Consider the following 23,347-nt stretch of genomic DNA (forward strand, 5'->3'; position numbering starts at 1 on the left):
CAGACGGCTAAGAGCTTTGGGTGTTAGTTTAAGTGACGAGGATCTGCTGTTAGACGGCATGAGCTAGTGAACGTCTCTGCGTGAGGGTCTGAGTCGATGACATCTGTGCTTCCCCATCTTCACGGGGCACAATGATCTTATTCGTAGAGAACAGGGCAGTAAAGAGAAGGGATCTGGAGATGGGAGGAGACTGTGGCGTCCACAACTTGACCTGGTTTGCCCGAAACTCCCTTAGTCTCAGCAGTGCAAGTCCTCTATCCAGACACATCCTTCCCTCTAAATCCAGCCTAGACCTGCTTGTCACCTGGGAAGATGCTTTTGGTTAAGGGTGACTAGGCTACGGGCTGTCCACACCTGGTCGCCCTGGGGTCTGAGTGTTTGGATCTTGTATCTGGGCTCATCAGTTGGGAAACTGGTTAAATGGTATTGAAGGCTGATCGGTGTGCAGGATAGATTGGATCAGGGAGAATGATTCGGAGGCTTAAGGGGATAAGGGCGCTGACAAGTTGATAGCATCAAAAAAAATGATTTAGGAGATTTTTTTTTCTCTCCTGGCAAGAAAAACCCCTCCTTGACCCCTTGGTGAGGGAGAGGAGTCAGGATCGACTTTAAACCAATGGCAGCTTTGTTCATTTGTGATCCAAGCATTTATTGAGTGCCAACTGGGTGCAGTTTCTCCCAGAACATTGTAGTCAACGTTCAGTGAGAAATATCTTCCCCTAAAGTAGCTCAGGATCTAATGGGACAGGTAAACACTCCAAATAATTAAAATAACTACAAAATAGGGTGGACGATCTGGGTGTGTGGTCCAGTGGTTAAGGAGCGTGGGATTTAGGGCAGAACTGGGTCACTGGACTCAAACCCCAGCTGCACCCATCCATACGAGCTCCGTGACCTTGGGCAAGCTCCTCACCTCTCCGAGGCTCAGTCTCTTCTCCGTGAAAAATAGAGATGTGCCAATAACAGTACCAGCCCCTGAGGGCTCAGCATGCTGCATGGCACACATGAAAGCTTAAGAAACATGAATATTATCAGTATCCCAGATAAAGTAAGACTCTAGGGGTTTACAAACTAGAGGGTATCAAAGGAAGTGACTTTAATATTGTGGGATCCTAGAGAGAAAAGCTTAGATAGATAAATCAACAAGTCCCAGAATTCCAGTTTGTTTTTGTCAACCACGGTTCCAATCAGTGCCGTTCGTGTGGAAAATAATACAGTGATTAATAAATAGTAATGCAAGAATAAACTTTGGGAAGAGGGAGAGGGGAGGGGGAGAACTGAGATAGTATCTGTAATACTATCAACAATAAAAAAAAATATATATTTTAAAAGAAACTTAGTGTTTCACATACTCTCAACTGTAAACCTATTTTCGCCCTACCCTGTACATGTCCTTTTCTGCACGTTTAGCTCATAGTTGGCTTGCGAATGGGACACAACTGTAACTGCCATTTCAGTAAAAGGTCCCATAGACATGACATCGAGCAGGGCTGTTAGAACATGTTGGACATCTGACAGCCTGAGACAGTAGTTTCCAGGGAAGGCTCTCCATATAATTCCTTTGTGTTAGGCCTTTCGTGTAGGTTTCATAGTAATGAGTAACTTCTACAGTTTTTAGTTATTTTTTTGACATTTTAAATCCAAATTTCTGATGCTTTCCATCGGGTGGATACTAACAGGAATGGCTGTATCTCAGGTGTGCGCGTTCCAGGGCTCTCTGCCTGTGTGGTCACCACCTCCTGGCCCCTTACCAGCTCTGCGTACAATCTTTTTCCCCCCCTTTAACTTTTGTTACTTTCGCAGGTAACACTGGTTACCTTTCAGCTACGAATTTCATATGTTTGAGCACTAAGGAAGTTGAATACCTTTTCATATTTATTAATCATTGGGGTTTTTTCTTATACAGAAATATCTGATTATTCCCTCTGTTCATTTTTTTTTTTTTGGTAACCTGATATTGTTTGTCTCTTTATTTAAATGGTCTGTCGTGTTTCTTGCAAACTCTTCAAGGTGATTTTGAGGAATAATGCCATAGTTATCTGACACTGCTTTGCATAAACTGTAAGGCATTATATATATGCATATGCATGTGATTCCTATTGAAACATTGACTTTGCTCATATGTTCCAATCATGTTATAATGCAGAGGTCCTTGCAGATTCAGAAATAGGTCTGACTGGAGTGTGAGCTGAATCTGGGAAGGGATGCTGCATCCTCAAGTGTTTAGCACAGTGTATGAGTGAATGAGTATATGATAAACCCATAGGTGAGGAGGGATTTTCTCAGCATTTCATCAAGGTGACTTCTTCAGTTCATGTTCCGGTCTGCCTCAAGCCAGCTGTGAACAGAGGTGTATATGGCTGGGAGGTCAGAGCTGTGAAATAATGGTCTTAATATCCTGAACTTAGGAATCTCATTTCTCAGAACCTAACTTTCTTCATGGAAATACTGTAAACCCAATTAGTCATTCTACCTCATTTATTTAAGTAATAAACTGGAGACAAGAAGAGTTTAATGACGCAAGCATGGCTTTCAGCAATATGATAAAAGGCCCGAGTTGCTGTTTTGTTTTTACTATTCCAGTGTTTTAACTGCTGAATATATGATAAACCTCCTGGTGCTCCATGCCTCGTTGTTATTCTCTGACACCGAGGAGAATAAATTGTACACAAAGTATAAAAAAAAACATGACAGTATGTCTTAAAATTGACTCATTGGTTGCCTCTTTTAGTGGAGAGGTTTTGCATAGAACTTTATACTGATAAGTATGATCTCCTGTAAAGACCTAAATTCAACTACCAATGGGCACTTGGCACCATCTTTTTTTTGAAAGTTTTTCTGTTCTGTTTTTGTCCCTAATTATCCTACCTTGCATTATGTTTTCCTGTTAAGGTGCCTTCATATTTCTGGGAAAAGTTGATGTTAAATTTCATATAAATGTGGGTTTTACTCCATGCTTGTGTTCTGGGTGGATTACTTATAGTGGGAGGCAATATATAGTGGTGAACACTTAGTATTTGAGTCATGTAGTCTATTAATTATGATCTTAGGTGAGTTACTCAGCTTCCCTAATCCTCAACGTCTTCATTTAAAACACCTATAAAATAGGTATTCTTTAAAAACCCTGCTTCCATAGAGCAGTGAGGAGAATTAAATAAAAATAATACAAAGAGATTTTAGTCTAGAGCTTGACATAAAAACATGCAGTAAATACCAGCTGCAACGGAATATTATTATTCACTGTCATCATGTTGCTCACAGATGACCTGACCATGACTTTCAGCTGCCGAACTGCTATTAGTAAATATAAGAAAAGCAAGTGAAAATGGCAAAGGTGAACACTTATGGGTAGCAAGCGATGAGGAGAGATCCCTGCAAGAAACTATCCTAGGAGTAACCCAGCTGGGACATGAACAGAGAAGTGGAACCACTTGGAGACAGATACGGATATGCATAGATATGGCTATCGATAATCATATACACACATACATAATTTGTGTTCATATATAAATGCACATGCATGTTTCTATATGTGTGATACATGCATGTGCATGTGTACATATACACACATGTGCATACATATAGACATTCACATACACACATATGATTTGACCTTCCCTGCTTGTAGGAGCTGGTTAAGCAGTTGTCTGCAAGGCTTGCTGTCTCTGCATCTGATGCTGGAGCCTCGAGTCCAGCAGGTGGCCTTCAAGAAGGGAAAATGGGGGTAAAGTGGGGAGAGCAAGGACAAGGTGGAACCACCAGCAGGAGCTGGAGCCCCGCAGAGAAGGAGGGAATCCGTGCTGGTTCTTGCTGCCTCTGCCCTTGGTATCTGCCTTGTTCATTGGGCCAAACACACACATCTGGCCTAGGAGGCAGAGCAGCGAAGGAGGGGAAGGCAGAGCAGGCGTGGCCAGGGCTCCTCGCACCAGGAGGTGAGCCTGCAGATCAATTGAGCTGCCAGTTGGTTGCTACTTTCCTTCCACCCTCCAAGGAGTAGATGCCATTACCATGTGGGGATCCATTTTAAGGATGACAACACTGAGGTGCAGCGAGGTTAGTCATTTGCCCCAAATCCCACAGCTGGATAGGACAGAGCTGGGGTTCAGAGCAGGCCGGGTTGACTCTATTATCTAATCTCTTAAACCCTGCAAAGCTACAGCCTCCCAAAAGGGCAGGGAAGGAGGCAAGGGCGTGGGGGAGTCGGACTTGGTCTCTGGCGCCAGACCTCCTGGGTTTGTACTCTGGCCTCTCCACTGACTGACTCGTCACCTGGGACAAGGTACTTCATCTTGGTTTGCCTCAATTTCCTCATCTGTCAAACGGGCATGATTCTAATTCCCATCATGAAAGGTCGCTCTGCAGAGTCAGGGTCAGGCTGTGGAGACACACACATTCTTTGTCACAGTGCCCAGGGCACTGAGCGCCTGTTGGCAGTCATCGCCCCAGTTTGCGCCAGTCAGCAGGTTCCTGCCGTTGGCCTGTCTGCGGTGGCGGGTCCCTTGTCAGCTTGTCGGGTGCCCCTGGGTGCCGCTCCATTCCCTGCCTCCGTGATGGATGCGTCTGCCCTAAGGCGGGCTGGCGGGGGAGCTGAGTCGGTTTCCTGCAGCTTTTCAGCATCACCGCCTTGGATCCCGAGCCTCGAACCTGCTTGGGACAGAGGTGATGTCGCTGTGACCACATTAGCCCCAGCACCGGCCTCGGTGACCCAGCAGTGCTTCCCTGAAGCAGGTGCCTCTGGGGTCTGGTCAAGGTGGGGTTCTACAACTCCATGGCTAATTGGGACTCTGGGGCTGTGCTTCTCTAACTCTGTGAGAACCTCCCAAACAAACGCTCTATTTTAGGAGGGTCCGCGCAGTGCGCCGCGGCTGACATAGATGATGAGCTGTCACCGAGTTCTCGCCCAGACCGGAAGAAGATAATTGCTATTAAAATCCCAAGTCTGGGAACCTTTTTAATGCCTGAAGCACACGGCGCGCTCAGCCTTTGAGCAGGGATGGTCGCTGATGGCCGGGGTGGTGGAAGGAGAATGGGATGGGCGTCAGCCTGCTCGGGTTTGATTTCTGACCTTGCCGTTCACTTCCTGGGCAACTTGACAAGTTACTCCATCTCTCTCCGTCTCCATTTCCTCATCGGTTAAACGGAGATGCTAACATGAATTGGTGAGCGATTACGTGAGTGGGATACTGGTACAGTAGATGCTTAATGGACAGTGGCCGCTGCTGGAATGTGCTGGGATGGTCATGGGTATCCCTCTGCCTCGTTACTTTTCGGTTACCTTCTTGTCCTCGTTTGCACCCTTTTAATTGTTTTTTTGTTTTTCTTTACACTGCCACCTTTTTTTGTTGTTGTTACTCCTCACTCGAGGATATTTTCCCATTGATATTTAGAGAGTGGAAGGGAGAGGGAGAGACAGAGCGAAACATCGATGTGAGACAGACACATCGATTAGTTGCCTCCCACCCGTGCCCCAACCAGGGCTGGGGATTGAGCCTGCAACCAAGGTATGTGCCCTTGACCGGAATCGAACTTGGGACCCTGCAGCCTGTAGACTGATGCTCTATCCACTGAGCCAAAACGGCTAGGGCATCCTCCACCTTTTCTGTCTCTCTGTCTCTCCGGGTCTTTTGTTTTTTTCTTTTTGTGGCTCTTTCCTTGTAAGGTTCTAGGTCTCCCAGTCCTCCCAGGATCCTTGCTTTTGCCACACCAGGACACCGAGAGCAGGGTCAGCAAACTCCTTTTGTGAAGGGGCAGGTACATGTATGGGGCCTCATGGGACATAGGGTCTCTGCTGCCACTATTCAACTGTGCCTCTGTACTACAAAGGCAGCCACAGACAGTAATCAATGAATGCACATGCCCGTGTTCCAATAAAACTTTATTCCCCCAGGCAGGCTGTGGGTCAGATTTGACCTTCGAGCCATTGTTTTCCAATGATTTAGAGTTTTGGGGATGACAGACTCTTCTCATTGAACATCTAAAGTCCACTCCCCTGATGCACATCCTGGGTCTCCGGTTCCCAGCATGCACTGAGGGAGCCTCCCTTTGGTGCTCAGTGGCTCTTGTCCCACATTTTTCCACCGCACACTCTTTAGACAGTGGGTCAAGAATGACTGGCAAAGGTTGCTTTGTGAATCATAATGGAATAATGTTCAAGTGTAGAAACCCTAGAGAAATTCTATTTAGACACTTGGATCTTAAGTGACGCCATCTATTCAAAACTGATGGGTGGTGGTTGAGCAGTTGGCATTCGGTAAAGCTTGCCAGTCGTGGTGGAAATCTACATGCTTGGTGTCAGTACTGTGCACTTTGCATAGTTATCGACTGACTGTCTCAGCCCTCTTCTGAAAGAGCTTGTGCCCTGTGCTGTGGTTAAAACAAGTTGCTTTTCATCATTAAAGGGAAAAGCCTTTGTATTTCATAGACCCAAGTTCAAGATCTAGCTTTGCCACGTGTTAGATGTCTTAGGCATTTTAACCTCTTTCAGCCTCAGTTTCCTTACCCATAAAATAGGGATAATAAGAATATTGCCGAAACCGGTTTGGCTCAGTGGATAGAGCATCGGCCTGCGGACTGAGGGGTCCCAGGCTCGATTCCGGTAAAGGGCATGTACCTGGGTTGCAGGCACATCCCCAGTGGGAGATGTGCAGGAGGCAGCTGATCGATGTTTCTCTATCATTGATGTTTCTAACTCTCTATCTCTCTCCCTTCCTCTCTGTAAAAAATCAATAAAATATATTTTTTTTAAAAAAGAATATCGATATCATAGGCTTACTCCAAGGGTTAAATGAGATGATGCTTTTAATGCCAATTGCAGAGCAAGGCAGCCTGTACTTGTTGTTAGGGGTTTTGTTTTTTAAATATGATTTATTGATTTTCAGAGAGAGGAAGGGAGAGGGAGAGAAGGATGGAAACATCAATGATGAGAGAGAATCGTTGATTGGCTGCCTCCTGCACACCCCCCTCTGGGGATTGAGCTGGCAACCTGGGCATGTGCCCTGACCAGGAATTGAACCATGACCTCCTGGTTGATAGGTCGATGCTCAACCACTGAGCACATGGGCTGGGTTTTTATAAGAAAATGTTTTTGTCAATCTCGGAGTTTCTAAGAACCCTTTCAACTGTGACAGGAGTAGAATCTGCAACATGAGGCTTGCTGGTCACCCCCTCAGGAAAGCTGGAGGCCAGCTTCTACTCTTCGGATTCCAGAGCTGGGAGTTCTGACTTTTGGCTGGTGTTGTGGCCCATCTCTGGATGGCCCACAGTTCTGTAGTGGTCTGCATTCCTGGTTCTCTCCCCTGGCCACAGTCTTTGCTTCTCTCCTTCACTCACACACCCCACTCCCTGCTTGTCAAGAAGTTATTTTCCAGTGTCAAACTGCATCTCACCTGCCAGCATTTCTGCTTACCGCCTCTTTTTATTCCCCTCAGTGGGGATGGAGGGAAAATAGGTCATGTTCTTTCAAAAAAAAAAAAGAGGCAAGTTAAAAGTCCCTTAGATAGTTCTGATATCTAACTTTCTCTTTTTCCATCCCTTTAGTTGAGAACCCTACTGTCTTCCCTTCATATTCCAGTCATTCCTTTCTCTTCTTAAAATATGGTATCAAAACTGAACATAATAATAAGTCCTGGCCTCTCTGAACTCTCAGGGCAGTTCCCCACTGCATTCCTGTGCAGAAAACTGACATCTCTTTCTGCCCAAGTTGCACCCACAGATAGTCTGTCAAACAATGTCGTCTTGCCAAGGGCAAGGCAGCTCCCAGGGAGGGGAACAACGTAATTATTATAAGACCAAGTCCACACTCTAGTCCAGAAAGTGAATTCTCACTATAAAGTGAATTCTACCAATATGTCAGGCTAACAATTCGCCTTCTAAAAGCTAATAATCCTCCCTCACCGACAAGCACATACGTGTTTTATATTCATAGGACCTACATCCTGGTGACATGCTAGCTTTTGCTGATTCATAGTCAGTTCCTGCTCTTGCAAGACACTAAATTATTTTTAGTTCCCCGCTTCCTGAAAACTAGTGTATAGAACATGCAATATTTATGTGAAGTAGTAATTCAGAAACTTGCTAATAACTTAGTTTCGAAGAAACAAATCTCTCTCTATATATAAAAGGCTAATATGCAAAGTGTCCCCTCGGGAGTTGACCAGGAGAATGGGAGTTCGATTGCTCACTATAATGTGCACTGACCACCAGGGGATGGTGTGGAACATGGTGGGTGACCAGTGGTGGTGGGGTGTTGGGGGAGCAAGGAAAGGAGGAAGTGGGGAGGCGGGGAACCTGATTGGCCCTGACTGCTGGCCAGGCCTGGGACCCTACCCATGCATAAATTTCATGCACCGGGCCTCTAGTCTAAAATAATAAAAGCATAATATGCTACTTAGACCAGACATCCTTCCAGACAACCTTCCGGATGAAGCTGGGGCTGTGAGGGAAGTCTGGGTCCCAGGTGCTTGCTGGCGACCAGACAGAAGCCCAGGTCCTGTGTGCCTGCCGGTGGCTGGAGGGAAGCTTGGGTCCCGGGTGCCAGAGAGAATCCGGTGCCAGCAGCTGGGGGAAGGAAGATTTACTCTTGCATGAATTTTGCACGAATTTCATGCATCAGGTCTCTAGTATGTATATAAAATGCCTTCCATTTGCTCAGTGCTGTGTGAGGCACAGGAGATGAAGACGGTGGTACCTACTTCCAAGGTTAACTTTCTAGTATTTAACTATGAGCTACACCACCACCCATGACCTACATGACACAGCTCCAAGGACAAAGCAGCAGGGTTACCTGATCAGTTAATTTCTTGAAGTCAATGTTTGGGCAGCCTTTTTACGAACCTGCTTTAAATGTCTTGTCATACCCTGAGCACCAGTAGAGTTCCCACCATATTGTCTGATGTAGACATACTGACATGGCTGAAGCAGTTTCCATTTTCTCCTCTGTGGGAGGAGGTGGGGGTAGAGTCTGAACAGAGGGCGGAAGATTGATGAGTGCAGTGAGTAGCAACTTTGCTTAGTAATGACAGTGTACTTGAAGTAGCACCATTTAGCATTTCCAGAGATGTGGCTGCTTTGCTCCCCATTTATATAACTTGTCACGTCCAAGAAATGACAAGAGGGATGGTTTGAAATAGACAGTTGGAGCACACGTCAAAAGAAATCTCTTCTCTTGTGATCACATTGAGAATGACCAATTTTGGTTTAAAGAATTTTTAATAACACCCTACACCCCTTACAGCTAAACAGAAAAACAGGCTAGGAAACACCAGGAAACATGGAACGAGCTGTCGTCTGTATGTTTTCTGGTGGATGAAGAATGTTTCTATTGATTGAATGCTTCCCTGGTAGCTTCCTAGAGAGCTTTCACGTGGCTATATTGTCTAGTGGTTAAGAGCCTAACCTCTATCTCCCCTGAGCAACGTGAACGTATTAGCTCTGGAACGTGGGGCGAGTTAGTAAATTTTTGGTGTCCCATCATCCTCATCTATCATAGGAATAATAATAGTACCCACCCCATAAGGTTGTTGGGAAGATTTAATGATTATTTTTCTTTTGTGTTGAACACAGGGTGTCTTATGACACAATGTAGAGAAATATGTTCTGTTTTTAAAGTTGCCACGAATCGGCCTGAATAATCCTGTTCACTTATTTTTGTTGTTCTCATGACAACCTGAGAAGAATCTAGCTGTGCTGTGGACAAATTGGCTGAGTTGGAGAAACTGTAACAAAATCCTTAAACACATCGTTTCCCTGGGGTCAGGAGGACACCCGTTGCTCTCAGACATTCTCTTCCTGCCCACAGTGTTCTCCCCGAGTGCGCATGGGCGGTGGTGCTGTCTCCTGCAGGCTTCGCTTCAGTGAGTTTTCTCATCTATAAGAGCACGCGGCTCTTTGATAGAAAGCTATTTGCAAAGGAACAGGATGTTTTTCCTGCAGCTGTGATGTGAGTGGTATCAAAGTGATGGACTCCCTTGGAAAATAGCTTCATGTTATCTTCAGGGCCCCTGCTTCCCTGACAGCTTGAGCCTTGGACACGTGTGTAATTGGGACTCAGTGAGACAACCTTGACACCCTCTGCAGAGAGATGTGCCGTTAGATACAGGCTCACAGAGAGCTTGACAAAGAACAGCGTTTCCCTGGGGCAGAGTGACCACTGAGGACACCCTTCCTGTGAATGTGCTAATGAAGAGCCAGTGGCCCAGAACTCCAGCCTCACTCACAGATGAGACGGTTTTAATCACTCCTATCCTATCCCTCCTGTCATCACCAGGACAGGCCTAGCCATCCAATCACAATGTAGAGAGATAAGAGATATATATTGATTTCAGAGAGGAGGGAAGAGGAACAGAGAAAAAGTCAGTCAGAGAAAGCTCAGAACCATATGATTTCCCTCATAAAACTGAAACTCATGAACACAAACCACAGTGTGGTAGTTGCCAGAGGGAAGCGGGTGGGAGATGAAAGGGGTCCTAATATATGATGACTTGACTTGGAGGGGTGGGCACACAGTGCAATATACAGATCTTGTAACATAGAAACCCACACCTGAAATCTATACGATCATATTAACCAATGTCACCCAAAACATTTCATTTAAAAGGAAAAAATAAATAAATTGCCTAATTTGTAAATTTAGAAAAAAAGAATTAGAAGATATTTTGTATAAATGTTACTCTCCTGAACTGACGTGCATAGTGTTAAATTTGAAAACTATTGGATAGTGAATCTCACAGCTCTTGGGTTTTGCTTACAAATGAAATCAGAGCATCACTCCACATTTGCATCTGTTCTGCAGACAGATTTGGTTGAAAATAGCTTTTAGGTTTTGGGGGTGTTTTTTGAGTCAGACCTTTTGAACTCTGCTTCAGAGACATGCATGGGAGTTACTACTCTCCAAGGGCAAAGTCATTGTCAGTCAGGGTCTTTGACTACAAGTCGTGGTGACCAACTGGCTCTCACTTAAGCAGAAACAGGCTCTATGAAGGCCCTGGGAATCTCACAGGCCAAAAGAGCCGTCAACATCCCAGAGGCCAGCATAGCCTGGGGCCGCCCACAGCAGGAGCTGCTCTGTGTTCAGGGATGCGCCCTCCCCATCACTTTTAATTTTTTTGGTCACTCTGCCGAAGATTCAAATTCCTGGGAAAAAGAACGCAATTGCCCATCTCTTGGTTAGGGAAGAACAGGGCACATGCCCAACAGTCTTGCCAGATCACCTCCAATGGCAGAGAGAAGTTTCTTAAAAATGAAAATGGGGGTGCTGACATCAGAGGAAGGGAGGATTGGTGCCCAGGGACAAAACTACAGTACTTATAAAAATATATTTAAAAAAAAAATAAAGTATAGCATAGGGAATATAGTCAATAATAATGTAATAGCTATGGTGCCAAATGGGTACTGACAAGATTTATCAGGATGATCAGTTAGTAAACTATATGTCTGATCACTCAGGTGTACACCTGAAATTAATATAATATTGTATGGAAACTGTCATTGAAAATTTAAAATGATTTAAACTAAAAAATAAATAAGATATTTTAGGTCAATAATAATTTTTAAAAAAACAACTACAGCACTTGCTATCCTGCAGGGTGCGATCCTGCATGTGGCTCATTTACAAGCTGGAATACAACTGCAAAAACACATGGTGATGATGTGTTAGTCCATTCACTGACCCTCCCTTTTAGAGGGACCCTCTTGCTGCCTCCCAACCCCATCTCCCAGCGTTCACAGCACGGCCTGCTCCCCAGATAACATGAGGCCCATCAGCTCTGAGAAGAGGGAACGTTAGTCTGACTTTGGCCTTCACACCTGGACCTGTGCTGCATCAGAGGGAGCCCCTGAGAGCAACGTATGAAGAACTGGAGGATAGTTTGTTATTTTCCCATAAGGCTCTAAGAGGGAGGGGCCTGCTCCTGTGAGCTGTGACAGTGGCCCTCGTCCAACGCTGGTGCTTAACGCTCACCTCTGTCCAGGGCTTGACAGAGGAGGGAGGCTTGGAGGGCAGTTGGGCTCAGGCTTCATGCTGAGGAAAAACCTCAAAGTTTTATGTTTGAGGTTATCACAAAAGGAGATTTTTCAAAAAGTTGCAGAGATACAGTGCAAGTATTAAAAGAAAAAGGTATATCAGGCAGGATTCTTAGTTACAACCAAGTGAAATCCATTCTAGGCAGTTTTTTTAATCTTCTTATGTCAGGGTTACAAATATATGAGTATTCTCAAAACGTGAAAGTGATCCTGACCTCTCTGAGGTTCATTCAATATCAAACTGCGTGATCTTTGGGCAGGCTCAGCTGTGTACTTATTAGTGCTGATAATCTTAGTGTTTCCAAGTATTGCTAGATACTGATGAACAGGTGTTTCCTGTAATTTGATAAGATGCAAATAAGAATGATAATTATAACAATTTTACCTTATTTACTAGAGGCCCGGTGCACAAAATTTATGCACTCGGAGGGGGGTCCCTCAGCTCGGCCTGCGCCCTCTTACAGTCCAGTAGCCCTCAGGGGATGTCCGACTGATGGCTTAGGCCTGCTTCCCTATGCTACCCGCTCATCCTTAGCGCTGCTGTGGAGGCGAGAGAGGCTCCCACCACTGCTGCTGTGCTTGCCAGCCGTGAGCCTGGCTTCTGGGAGTGCACTGACCACCAGGGGGCAGCTCCTGCATTGAGCGTCTGCCCCCTGGTGGTCACTGTGCATCATAGCAACCGGTTGTTCTGCTGTTTGGTCGATTTGCATATTAGCCTTTTATTATATAGGATTACTACTGAACTTGTGCAGCTCGCCAGAAATGTTAAGTACACAGCAGAACATTGGGATTGGATACTTGCATCCCATTTAATTCAGGGCTCTATTTCCAAAATGCAGTTATGAGCCTGAGGACAGTAGAGGCAAGAAATAAAACTGACAGGAGGAAAATAATGTGATTCTTCTTTTGTTCATTTCATAAATATTTATTAAGCACCTATTGTGTGCTGGGCATAAAATAACTTGGCCTCTTTTACATTTATTCCAAAATGTAAAACAAGCATTCAGTATGCGGTTCATTCATTATTAATTTTTTTGAAGACTATAATATATTGAAGTTAAATTGGTTTCTTTGTAATTTCTCTCCATTTGCTTTAGTTTTACTATATACAGCATAGGGAGCAAATGCAATCCGTCGCACAAATAAATGTTCAAATTTTTGGAGGTAATAATTTTTTTTTCCAGCTTAGATTTGTCTTTTGGAGGCCAGTACCCTAAGTTATTGCAAGGATTCTGCCAGGGGAGATACACTCCCCTTTGTTACACTGTAACGTGTAACCCAGTCTACAGCAAATAGAAGAGGGACGTAGCAAGAGATGGTTGCAGAAGATTCAGCTCATGATGACCCACAGAGCAAAGGTGCTCACTTTTGCTCTGCATCTTCAGGGTCGGCTTCTTGGATCAAAGGATTTTTCCTTTTCTTTTTCCTCTTCCAACTTTACCAAGATAGAATTGACACGAGACCAGGGTTCTTGAGCAGAGTCATAGGAAAGGAAGAGAGGCAGACTTGACAATGAGTATTGCAGCTCTGGCCGGGAGGAAAAAGCTGGGGAGCGATGACACCCTGTCAGACATCTATGAATGTGAAATTAGAAGCCCTTTTTTTTTTTCCTGCTGGCGATAATGCCTGGAATTTACATGTTATGTTAATTTGACCTCATTTACATAATGCCTTATTATAAAGAATTGCTTAGATGTTGCCTAATTATCTTCTTCCTCTTGATTACTGGGAGGCTGAGAGTGCCAAGGTAATGAGTGACCTTTATTTGGCTGAGGCAGAGAAATCTGAGATGACTTTTTATTGTCACAGACCTTTGCTGTCATGTTTTTTTGCATGTTTATCTTTCCCTGGTCCACAAAAACAATTTAGATTGTACAGTTCCTTTTGTATTTGTCCATGTGTATATGTATTTTTCTCGTAGATATAGTGTGCATACTTTCCATCACTTTTTCATTTGATGTTACACAATTGTTGCTTTCTTTGCTTCTCTAGCATATTCTTAATTCTAGCTGTTCATAGATGCCCAGTATTCCACTGAATAATCGTTGGGAAATTGTCATGCTTCGGCTTTTCAGTACTTTACGCAGTATCATGATGACAATTTCTGTGTATAGAGCTTATTTCTCCTGTTAGATTATTTTCCTACGAGTGCCCGTAACTCAGCTTCCCATTAGGAAAAACAGGGTTTTATGACTTAGGGCTTTCACCTCTCATTCTTGCACATCAATAACTACTTTAGCATGAATTTTTATGCATCCTACTTTCTCTGTATGGCGGCCTTATGAATGTATCAGTCCAGACACGTTTATATAACGTTCTACCACTCAAGCCCCAAGGTTCCTGCCGTGACTGTCACTGTGACATGTAGGAAAGCAGCAGCCCAGACTATGGAAATACTGTCACAGAGAGAGTGTAACGGTCACAAAAAGGCACTTGAACCTGAAGGTCTGAAGTTCCTCTATATTATGTCCTAGATTTTCTTTGAGTTTGCATCTTTCATCACCAGCTCATAACTCATTCTATACTTTAGACATCTCACATATTTTATTCACTTTTCCTACTTTAGTGACATGTCTTACTATTTGAGCAGACCTTTCCTTCTTAGTGTTTAGATTATTGTTGTATTTGTATCTACCTCCTATTCATTACTCATCTTTTAAACTTTCCTTTATATCAGCAAGTTGGTTCCTAAGTTTACTAAGAGCTCTTTTAGTCTCAGCATACACCAGCCATATGGCCCAGTGATTCCAGTCCGGGGTATTTAGAGAAGTGCTCACATGAAACATAGATGGGAATGGTTATAAGAGCTTTATTCATAACCATCAAAAACTGGACACACCCACATGTCCTTCAGTAGGTGAATGGGTCCTCTGTGGTGTGTGATATAATGGAATATTACGCAGCAATGGAAAAGGAATGGCCTATTAACACACAACATCAACTTGGATAAATCTGAAAATAGTTATGCTTAATGAAAAAAGTCAGTCTCAAAAGGTTTCCTACTCTAGGATTCCTTTTTTTTTTTTTTTTTTTTTTTTTTTGCAACATTCTTGAAAAGAGAAAGCTATGGAGACACAGAACAGATTTAAAAATTAATGTTAATTTTAAAAATATAACAAGTAGCCCCGTTTTATCAAACTATGTGGTCATGTGTATTTTGACAAGTTACTTAACCTCTCTAAATCTCAGTGTACTTACTTGTAAAGTGTAGAAAACAGTCTTTATCTTGAAGTGGTGTTATAAAGATAAAATAAGATGTTACAAAGCAGGTACCTGACATACAGGTGCCTCCTTTTTTTTTTTCTTCCCCCTGGTGATATTTCTCACTGGGAGAAGATACATTTTGTTATTATCATCTCTGTGTGTTTTTTAAAATATACTTTTATTGATTTTTAGAGAGAGAGGAAGGGGGAGGGATAGAGAGATAGAAACATCTATCGATTGGCTGCCACCTGCACACCCTCTACTGGATATCAGGCCCACAGCCCAGGCATGTGCCCTGACCAGGAATCAAACTGTGACCTCCTGGCTCATAAGTGGACACTCAACCACTGGGCCACACTGGTCAGGCTGAATTTTGTTATTTTTATCATCCTCAAATTTCCAGTTTTGCCTCAGACAAGGGAAAGAAATTCAAGATATAATTTTGCCTTGATAAATATCAAATTCAATTTGATAACTACCAATTAGCGAGTACCTCTGTGAAGCGGGGAGCAGGAATGGTATTTGGGAAAAGGTATTGCAGCAGTCTTACAGGCGTCTGGGTATTGGGTCAGTGTGTTCATCAGACTCATCAGTGTTGGAAATGTTTTATAATTAAATACTTTGTTCTTTAAACACATAAATACTAATTTTAAAATTTAAATGTGAGAGCCAGTGCCTCTCCTTCACCCACTCTATCCTCATCAATCACCATAAAGAATGAGTTATTGGGTTTTTCACTCAGAAAATGTAATTACTTTGCAATGAAATGTTAATGCTATGTTCTATTCTTGAAGTCACTTGTTCCAGTGACAAAGCTCTGTCCTAATAGAGTTGCTAAATTTTCTTGTAAGTCATCCTTTTAATATTTTATATTCGCCAGATGAGCTGGTGATGAGCTGGGGCTTCTTTGTTTTTACAAACAGGACCATCTCGGCAAAAACCCACCATCAGGCTGTGAACTTCAACATCTTCGAGGGCATGGTGTGCCATGGGGTGCCCCTCGTGACCATTTCCAGGGGCAAAGTGGTATATGAAGCTGGGGTTTTCCATGTCACAGCAGGAGACGGGAAGTATATTCCTCGCAAACCATTTGCTGAGTATGTTTACCAAAGGATCAAGCAGCGGGACCAGGTGAGTGTGCCCAAGTGACTGTTGCTCGGGGCGGGGCTGTCACCCGCTCCTGGATGTTGTTGGTGTTGTTGTCACCTACACTCAATTGAATACATTCCTGGGACATCAGAACTGATAGGAAAGGTTCCAAACAAATACCAATTTTCCAAGAAAGAATCATTATGGGATGGTTGCATTTTCCCTTATGGATTGATGTCTATTCAGGGTTTCCTGATGGACCACGTCGGATTTTCCCAGGCAAGTTCAGGACCTCTGGGGGCCTTTGGCAATTGGGTTACTCAGGGTATTCTCAGAAGCAGACTCCCCATGAATAAAGGTCTGACTTTTTTTTTATTAGGGAAGACACTTGTGAGAGAACACGGGAGGGAGTCAGGAAAGTCTGGGAGAGCCTCAGACTACAATTCAAGTTTGAATCCAGTGAGAGAACAAAGGAGAGTAAAAGGGGTACAAGCATCCCAGATGCCACACAGACTAAGACAGACTGAGCAAGGTCTTCAGGCAGCGATTGAACCAAGTCTCCTGTCAATCAGCCTCATGGCATGATGTCATTGGCTTGGAAAAGCTGTGGGAGGCATGGCCTTCCTTCAAACAAGGGAATGGAGTTCAGAGTTTAGCAATGGCCCCTTGAAAAATTATGCTCCCTGTAGTTGAATGTCTGACCACCAGAGCAATGGTGGAGTTTTGGGGTCAGGTAGATCTACACTTTTTTAGGCTTGCTAGTGCATTATTGGTTTTTCAGTAACAATAAGTAATAGTTAATCATTACTACTATATCTTGTTCTGAGCACTTGCTATCTGCCAGGCACTATACTAGGTAGTTTATATTCATTATTTTACTTACTCTGTACAACAAACCATGAGTTGATATTAATATCCCCAACTTACATAGAGATCTGAGTCTCAGCAAGATTAAATATTATTCCCTGGGCAAAGCATTAAATAAACATATGAGCTGGGATTTGTGAGAGGGCCTTTCTCATTCCCACTGTATCATGAGATCTCTGTAAAGCCAGAGAAGAAAATTATTGTGAAACTCGAAACACAAGGGAAATTGATTGTTTTTTAATATGTTGGTGTGGAAATAGTATCAAAAAATGGGTGAAATGAGGCTTGGGCATTGTCTGAAGACATTTTTCTCTTCATTAGGCAAAGATAATTTTATATGCAGAAGAAAAATATCACATTAAGATTAAGAAAAAATAATTGTTAGAAATTCTTGATTTTAAATTCACATGAGGGCATTACAGCTCTTGCTTTGGTTTTCATGTTAAATATTCAGATTTCCTTGTGAATGAGGATACACGTGTTTGAAGGCAAGCAGAACAGCTCATATCATTTTTCCTGTTCACCTGCTTTCTTCTGAAGAATATTAATCACTTACCATTCCAGACTACCAAAGCACAGACTCTAGTTCTCAACCTTCTGGCCCTTTAAATACAGTTCCTCATGTTGTGACCCAACCATAAAACTATTTTCGTTGCTACTTCATAACTGTAATGTTGCTACTGTTATGAATCATAATGTAAATATCTGATATGCAGGACGGGCTTAGGCCACCCCTGTGATAGGGTCTTTCGACCACCAAAGGGGTCGTGACCCACAGGTTGAGAACCACTGCTCTAGTGTTTCCCAGCTCTAGAACTTGGCTGGTCTCCTGGCTAGAGTGTTAGTTCCTTGAGGGCAGCATCTTACTAGATGTACCAGTTAATAATGCGGATTCTCTTCAGTAGATGGCGCTACACATATGTTGATTTACATGCCATTTGATATGTATGCTATTTTGTTGTATTGACAACAAGCTTCAAAACTTCATATGTCAAATTTTCTGAAGGTGTTAACATCATAGATATTTTCATGCTTAAAATTTTCAAATTTCGTGCCAAAAAAAAGGAGCATTTGCGGGAAGTTTTAATTCATTACTTTATTTGGAAGAAAAGTGCTGCTGAAAGTTATCGTATGCTTCAGGAGCTTATGGTGAACATGTTCCATCTCAAGATACTTGTGAACACTGGTTTAAACGCTTTAAAAGTGATGATTTTGATGTGAAAGACAAAGAGCGTCCAGGTCAACCGAAAAAGTTGGAAGACCAACAATTACAAGCATTATTGGATGAAGATGCTTCTCAAACTCAAAAACAACCTGCAGAAAGATTAAACGTTGCTCAGCAAACAATTTCCAATCATTTACAAGCAATGGGAAAGATTTAAAAGGAAGGAAAATGGGAAGTGCTTTGTATCTGAGAAATCTCATGCGTCTGGGAGAGGGGTTTTATTCCCTCCATTTCATAGATGAGTAAGTGGGGGGGGGGGGGGGCAGGGGCGGGGCAGTCTGCCAGTTTCCTACAGCTAGTGAATGGCAAGGCTAGAATTCATATTAGGTCTGTCTTGATCCAAAGCTCACATTGTTGATCCCTACAATATATTAGTTTGAGTGGTCATCAACTGAAAAAGAGACAAAAGGAAAACTGAAAGGTCATCAGTAAAATGTTGCTTCAGCAGTAAGAAAGAAAGTCCTTTTTGCATGGAATTGTGACTGGCAATGAAAAGTGGATTTATTTTGAGAATCCCAAATGCATGAAATCATGGATTGATCCAGGTCAACCATCGACATTGACTGCAAGGCCAAATCGCTTTGGAAAAAAGACAATGCTCTGTGTTTGGTGGGATCAGGAAGGTGTGGTGTATTCTGAGCTGCTAAAACCTGGTGAAACCATTAATACTGATCGCTAACAATAACAAATAATCAATTTGAACCATGCTTTGATCATAACACAACCAGAATGGGCTAGAAGACACAGCAAAGTAATTTGCTTCATGATGATACACCATCACACACTTCAAAACCAGTTAAAGACATGTTAAAAGATCTTGCCTGGGAAGTATTAACCCACCCTCTGTATTCACCAGACCTTGCTCCTTCAGATTACCACTTATTCTGATTGATGACACACGAACCTTCTGAGCAGCACTTCAAAACATACAAGGAAGTGGAAAATTTGGTCTCTGAATGATTTGCCTCAAAACAAGAAAAGTTCTATTAGGACAGTATCCACAAATTACCTGAAAGATGGGGGAAATGTGTAGCTAGCGATGGACATTACTTTGAATAACGCACTTTTGATGTTTCTCTTGAAATTATCGTGTCTTCTTTGGATTACAAAATCCATATTATTAACTGGTTAATAGTTAATCCGCATTATTAACTGGTTAATATTCAATCCGTACTACTAACAGGTTAATAGTCAATCCGAATTAGTAACCGGTTAAAGTTAATCTGCATTATTAACCTGTTAATAGTTAATATGCATCATTAACCGGTTAACTATACATCCGCATTGTCAACCGGTTAACAGTTAATCCACATTGTTAACCAGTTTGGATGATAAATTACACGTCCAGGCTACGTTGAAAGATACATCATGCAGTTTGGCTTGAAAAATAAACCAGGAGAGAAAAAAACACAGAGACCAAAGACCTGAAAGGGCGGATGTGGACAGAGTGGGGCACTAAATGCGTTTCAAGTTTCGGGGTGGATGGGCTCCCAGTGACCACAATGCCCAGCGCTGGGGAGCAGAAATGGAAGGCTGGCCTTCATTTCCCCTTGTCAGAATCCTCAAGGTGATGACAGGATCTAGGCTGAAGAAAAGCACTGAGTCAGTAGAGAGCCGAAATGGCAGTCCCACAAAGCAACTAAGCAGACACAGAAAGTGGACAGGGGCTCAGACTGGTGAGCGAAGGGCAGGGGTCCTCCCACCGAGTATGAGCGCTGGGTGTGCTCAACACTGTGTGTCAAGATTCACAGCTGTAGAGACAGTCTCTGTTTCTTTTCTTTGCTTTATCCTCTGTGCCTGGGGCTGTGTATGCGCATTAAATATCTATTGAATGAGTGGAGGAAGTGCTTTGTATCTGAGAAATCTCATGCGTCTGGGAGAGGGGTTTTATTCCCTCCATTTCATAGATGAGTGAGTGGGGGGGGGGGGGGGGGGGCAGCGCTATTAGCCTGCCCGTTTCCTACAGCTAGTGAATGTCAAGGCTAGAATTCAGTCTGTCTTGATCCAAAACCCACATTGTTGATCCCTACAACATATTAGTTTGAGTGGTCAAAATAAGATCTACAGGAATTTGTTATGGTTTACTTACATATGATTTACATGTACAAACAAATGTATGTAGTTGTAAAGAGCCTATTATATCATAGGCATTATTCTAACTGCTATTTATATTGAATTCTCTCCACATTTAATCCTCACAGCCACCCTATACAGTAGGTGCTCTTCTTATCCCCAGTTTACAGCTAAGGGCACTGGAGTGCAGTGTTGCGTCATGTGCCCAGGCCATCTGGTTCTGAGCCCACGCCCTTGATCACGGTGATTTGCTACTTCTTGGCTTGTCAGTGAATTTGTGTGCGTGTTTATCAACAGTATGGTTTAGTCGCTTCTCATGAGCTCCTGTGTTTATAAAGCCCAGACCTCAGCTCTCCTCACACACTGCATGAATTCTAGCTGGCCTAGCCAGGGTTCTGCTGCACAGTTGGTCGCTGGAGATGTGAGATTCTGTGGGAGGCCTGTTACACACAGTGGCAATTGGGAAAATGAGGAAAGAAAAAAACAACATTGAAATTGCTAGAATCTGAACCGGAATGTTGAGAGTCTTAGGAGAGGTAAACAAAGCACTTTGGGAATACTGATGTCAAGAATGACCGAAAGGACAAGCTGGTACTAGAACTCAGAAGGGTGTGAGGATAAGGCAGAGGCCCCGGGGAAAGTTGCAGTGGAAAGAATGATCATTTCAAAGTGCTCCCTGGGGCCTTTGTCTGATGCAGATGAACTCCGGCAAAGAGTGGGCGACACAGGTACTGGAGGTTGCTGGGCATTTCTGTGAAAGGGCAAGGGTTGAGAGACACATGATAAGTTCATGAGATTTCTTTTTGGTCTAACAGTTTATGAAGGGAGCTGCACTTAGCTTTGAATTCAAGAAGTCAATAAACAAGTCACAAGAGAAAAATGAAATGTTCTTTTTCAGACTTGCACACCTACCCCCGTGGAGCGTGAACCCTATAAGGGAGAAGTTGTCCTCCTGAAATAGACACAAAAGACTCCACCGCTGGGACCAGGAAACAGACCTACCCCTCACTGTGTGCTGTTGGTAAGGGACGGTGGACAAGGAAAGTATTCCAGCATGACAACATCTGAAATTAGCATCTCTCTCTCCATGACCATTTGAAGAGGTCATGGTCAAGGTCAAAGGCTTCAAAGGGACATGAGACTCAAGGACAGTTTAGCCAAGGGAAGAATGATAAAAGACCTCTTGGCGCAGAACACTGCGATGAGCCTCCAGATTGAAGGAGGCGTTGGGCCAGCTAGAGATTTATTCTCTGAGATGTTAGGAAGTAGTCACCAGAGTCATGGAGAATCCAATGTGAGCAAGTAGCTGTAGCTGGTGACACAGTAGACCTGTCATTGAGGAAAGTTGGCACCACTTAAAACAGGGAGGACAATTTCATGGTCAAAATTTATAATTTGATTTAAGACTTTATCTGGAAAGATAAATCTTCATATTGTGAAGGCAAATATATTCTAGAACTTAAAGTGAATGAAAAATGAGTCATGTGGCTTTGGGGAGTATAATTTTTCAGGAAAATTATTTGATAGTATGTGATACATTTTACTTCACACGTAATTTTTGGAATAATATTATAGATAGATATATGGTCATTTTTTGAAAAAAAATATTTTAGTGCTTCATCAATTTTTTCTCTTAGTATTTTGACATCTCTCTTAACGCATCTTCCACTGACTTCATGAAACCTACCCATTTTCTCAGTTTTGCAATTTCACTAGACTAAATTGTTAAAGCTTGTGATACATTTTCAGATGTTTCCGAACAGCGCAAATCTTCAAAACTCTTACATAAAAGGTTGACATGATGGATAGATGTTTGTGTTCATTAGGGACACTGTCGGAGGAGTAGTGTTGTACACCCCCGGTTAGCCTACACATTTGCACATGATGATAACCCAAACTTCCCTCCACAAAACCCATGACTTGAGCAACTCGGCTTTGTGCACTCTGGGCTGTGATCGCATTACTGAGGGTCCTGAGTCTTTCTCAATGCTATGTAGCCAAACTTTTCAGTTTTTTTTTTGTCATTCCCTAACTATTGAAATTATCCTGGCAATCCAGGAAGACTGTGTCAAAAATTCGGAGGAAGATTTAGCAGGAGGAAGAAAGTGTATTGAATGCTATGACCTGCTTTTGCAGCATTGGCAGGAGCAGGGTTAGTGTTTACTTTTATTATAGCATTTCCGGAGGGTTAGGCCTGCGCTCCGCATCTGTTTGTGAGAGCGAATGTTTTGCTGAGTTCCTTTTATTCGGTTCAAAAGCAAAGTCAGAGGAAAGGATGCTGCTGTTCCCATCACAGTTAACCGCTGTCAGCCATGGGAAGCCAGTCTCATCTCAACTCCCAAAGAGCCTTTTGAAAGAATAATCGCTCTAGGCCTCTTTGGTTTCCTTTCAGAAGCAATCACGGTGGGTCTCACTGTGACTTTGCTGCTATGTAAGATGGAAGACATAAATGAATGTTATTGTGATGGAAAGTCTGTGTGAAAATTCACTGATGATACTTCAAAACGTCATCTTTGCTTGTACCAGATTTCTTACTGTGAATTTCTAAAGATCACTTTTTTTGTTTGTTTAAAGTTTTTTTTCAATGGAGGCATTTGTTTAAAAATAGCAAACTGTGATCTTACATTCTGTTGTCATTAATAAACATTTAGGTCTTCATCGTATATCCTGTGGTCTGCGGTATGTGTGTCCTTTTCTAACGAGTAGCATGGGGACTCTGGGAGGTTGGTTTTTGATTCAAAAGCATAATTTCCTGTGTGACATTTGCTTCAGCAACTCCTGGAAATTAGGTCCCTCAGCAAACACCATGTAATCAAACTGGATACTCAACCTTAGGATAACCCCAAGGTAAATGATCCGGTCACACCAACG

The 23,347-nt window shown here is 43.0% G+C and overlaps 1 protein-coding gene across 2 annotated transcripts in view; it reads left to right on the forward strand.

Moving 5' to 3' along the window:
• The window catches only part of DPYS (dihydropyrimidinase), a 70,054-nt gene extending 46,915 nt beyond the window's left edge, over positions 1-23,139 (forward strand). For both annotated transcript variants that reach the window (XM_070392798.1, XM_070392799.1), the window contains exons 8-9: positions 16,146-16,353; positions 21,375-23,139. In XM_070392798.1, coding sequence (XP_070248899.1) covers positions 16,146-16,353; positions 21,375-21,437 — 271 coding nt within the window. In that variant the 3' untranslated portion in view covers positions 21,438-23,139. The remainder of the gene's footprint in view (positions 1-16,145; positions 16,354-21,374) is intronic.
• Positions 23,140-23,347: the final 208 nt, after the last annotated feature.

This window comes from Myotis yumanensis, unplaced genomic scaffold (assembly GCF_028538775.1).
Source record: "Myotis yumanensis isolate MYYU_CA2020_CCGP unplaced genomic scaffold, mMyoYum1.0.hap1 SCAF_15, whole genome shotgun sequence".
Taxonomy (NCBI): Eukaryota; Metazoa; Chordata; class Mammalia; order Chiroptera; family Vespertilionidae; genus Myotis; species Myotis yumanensis.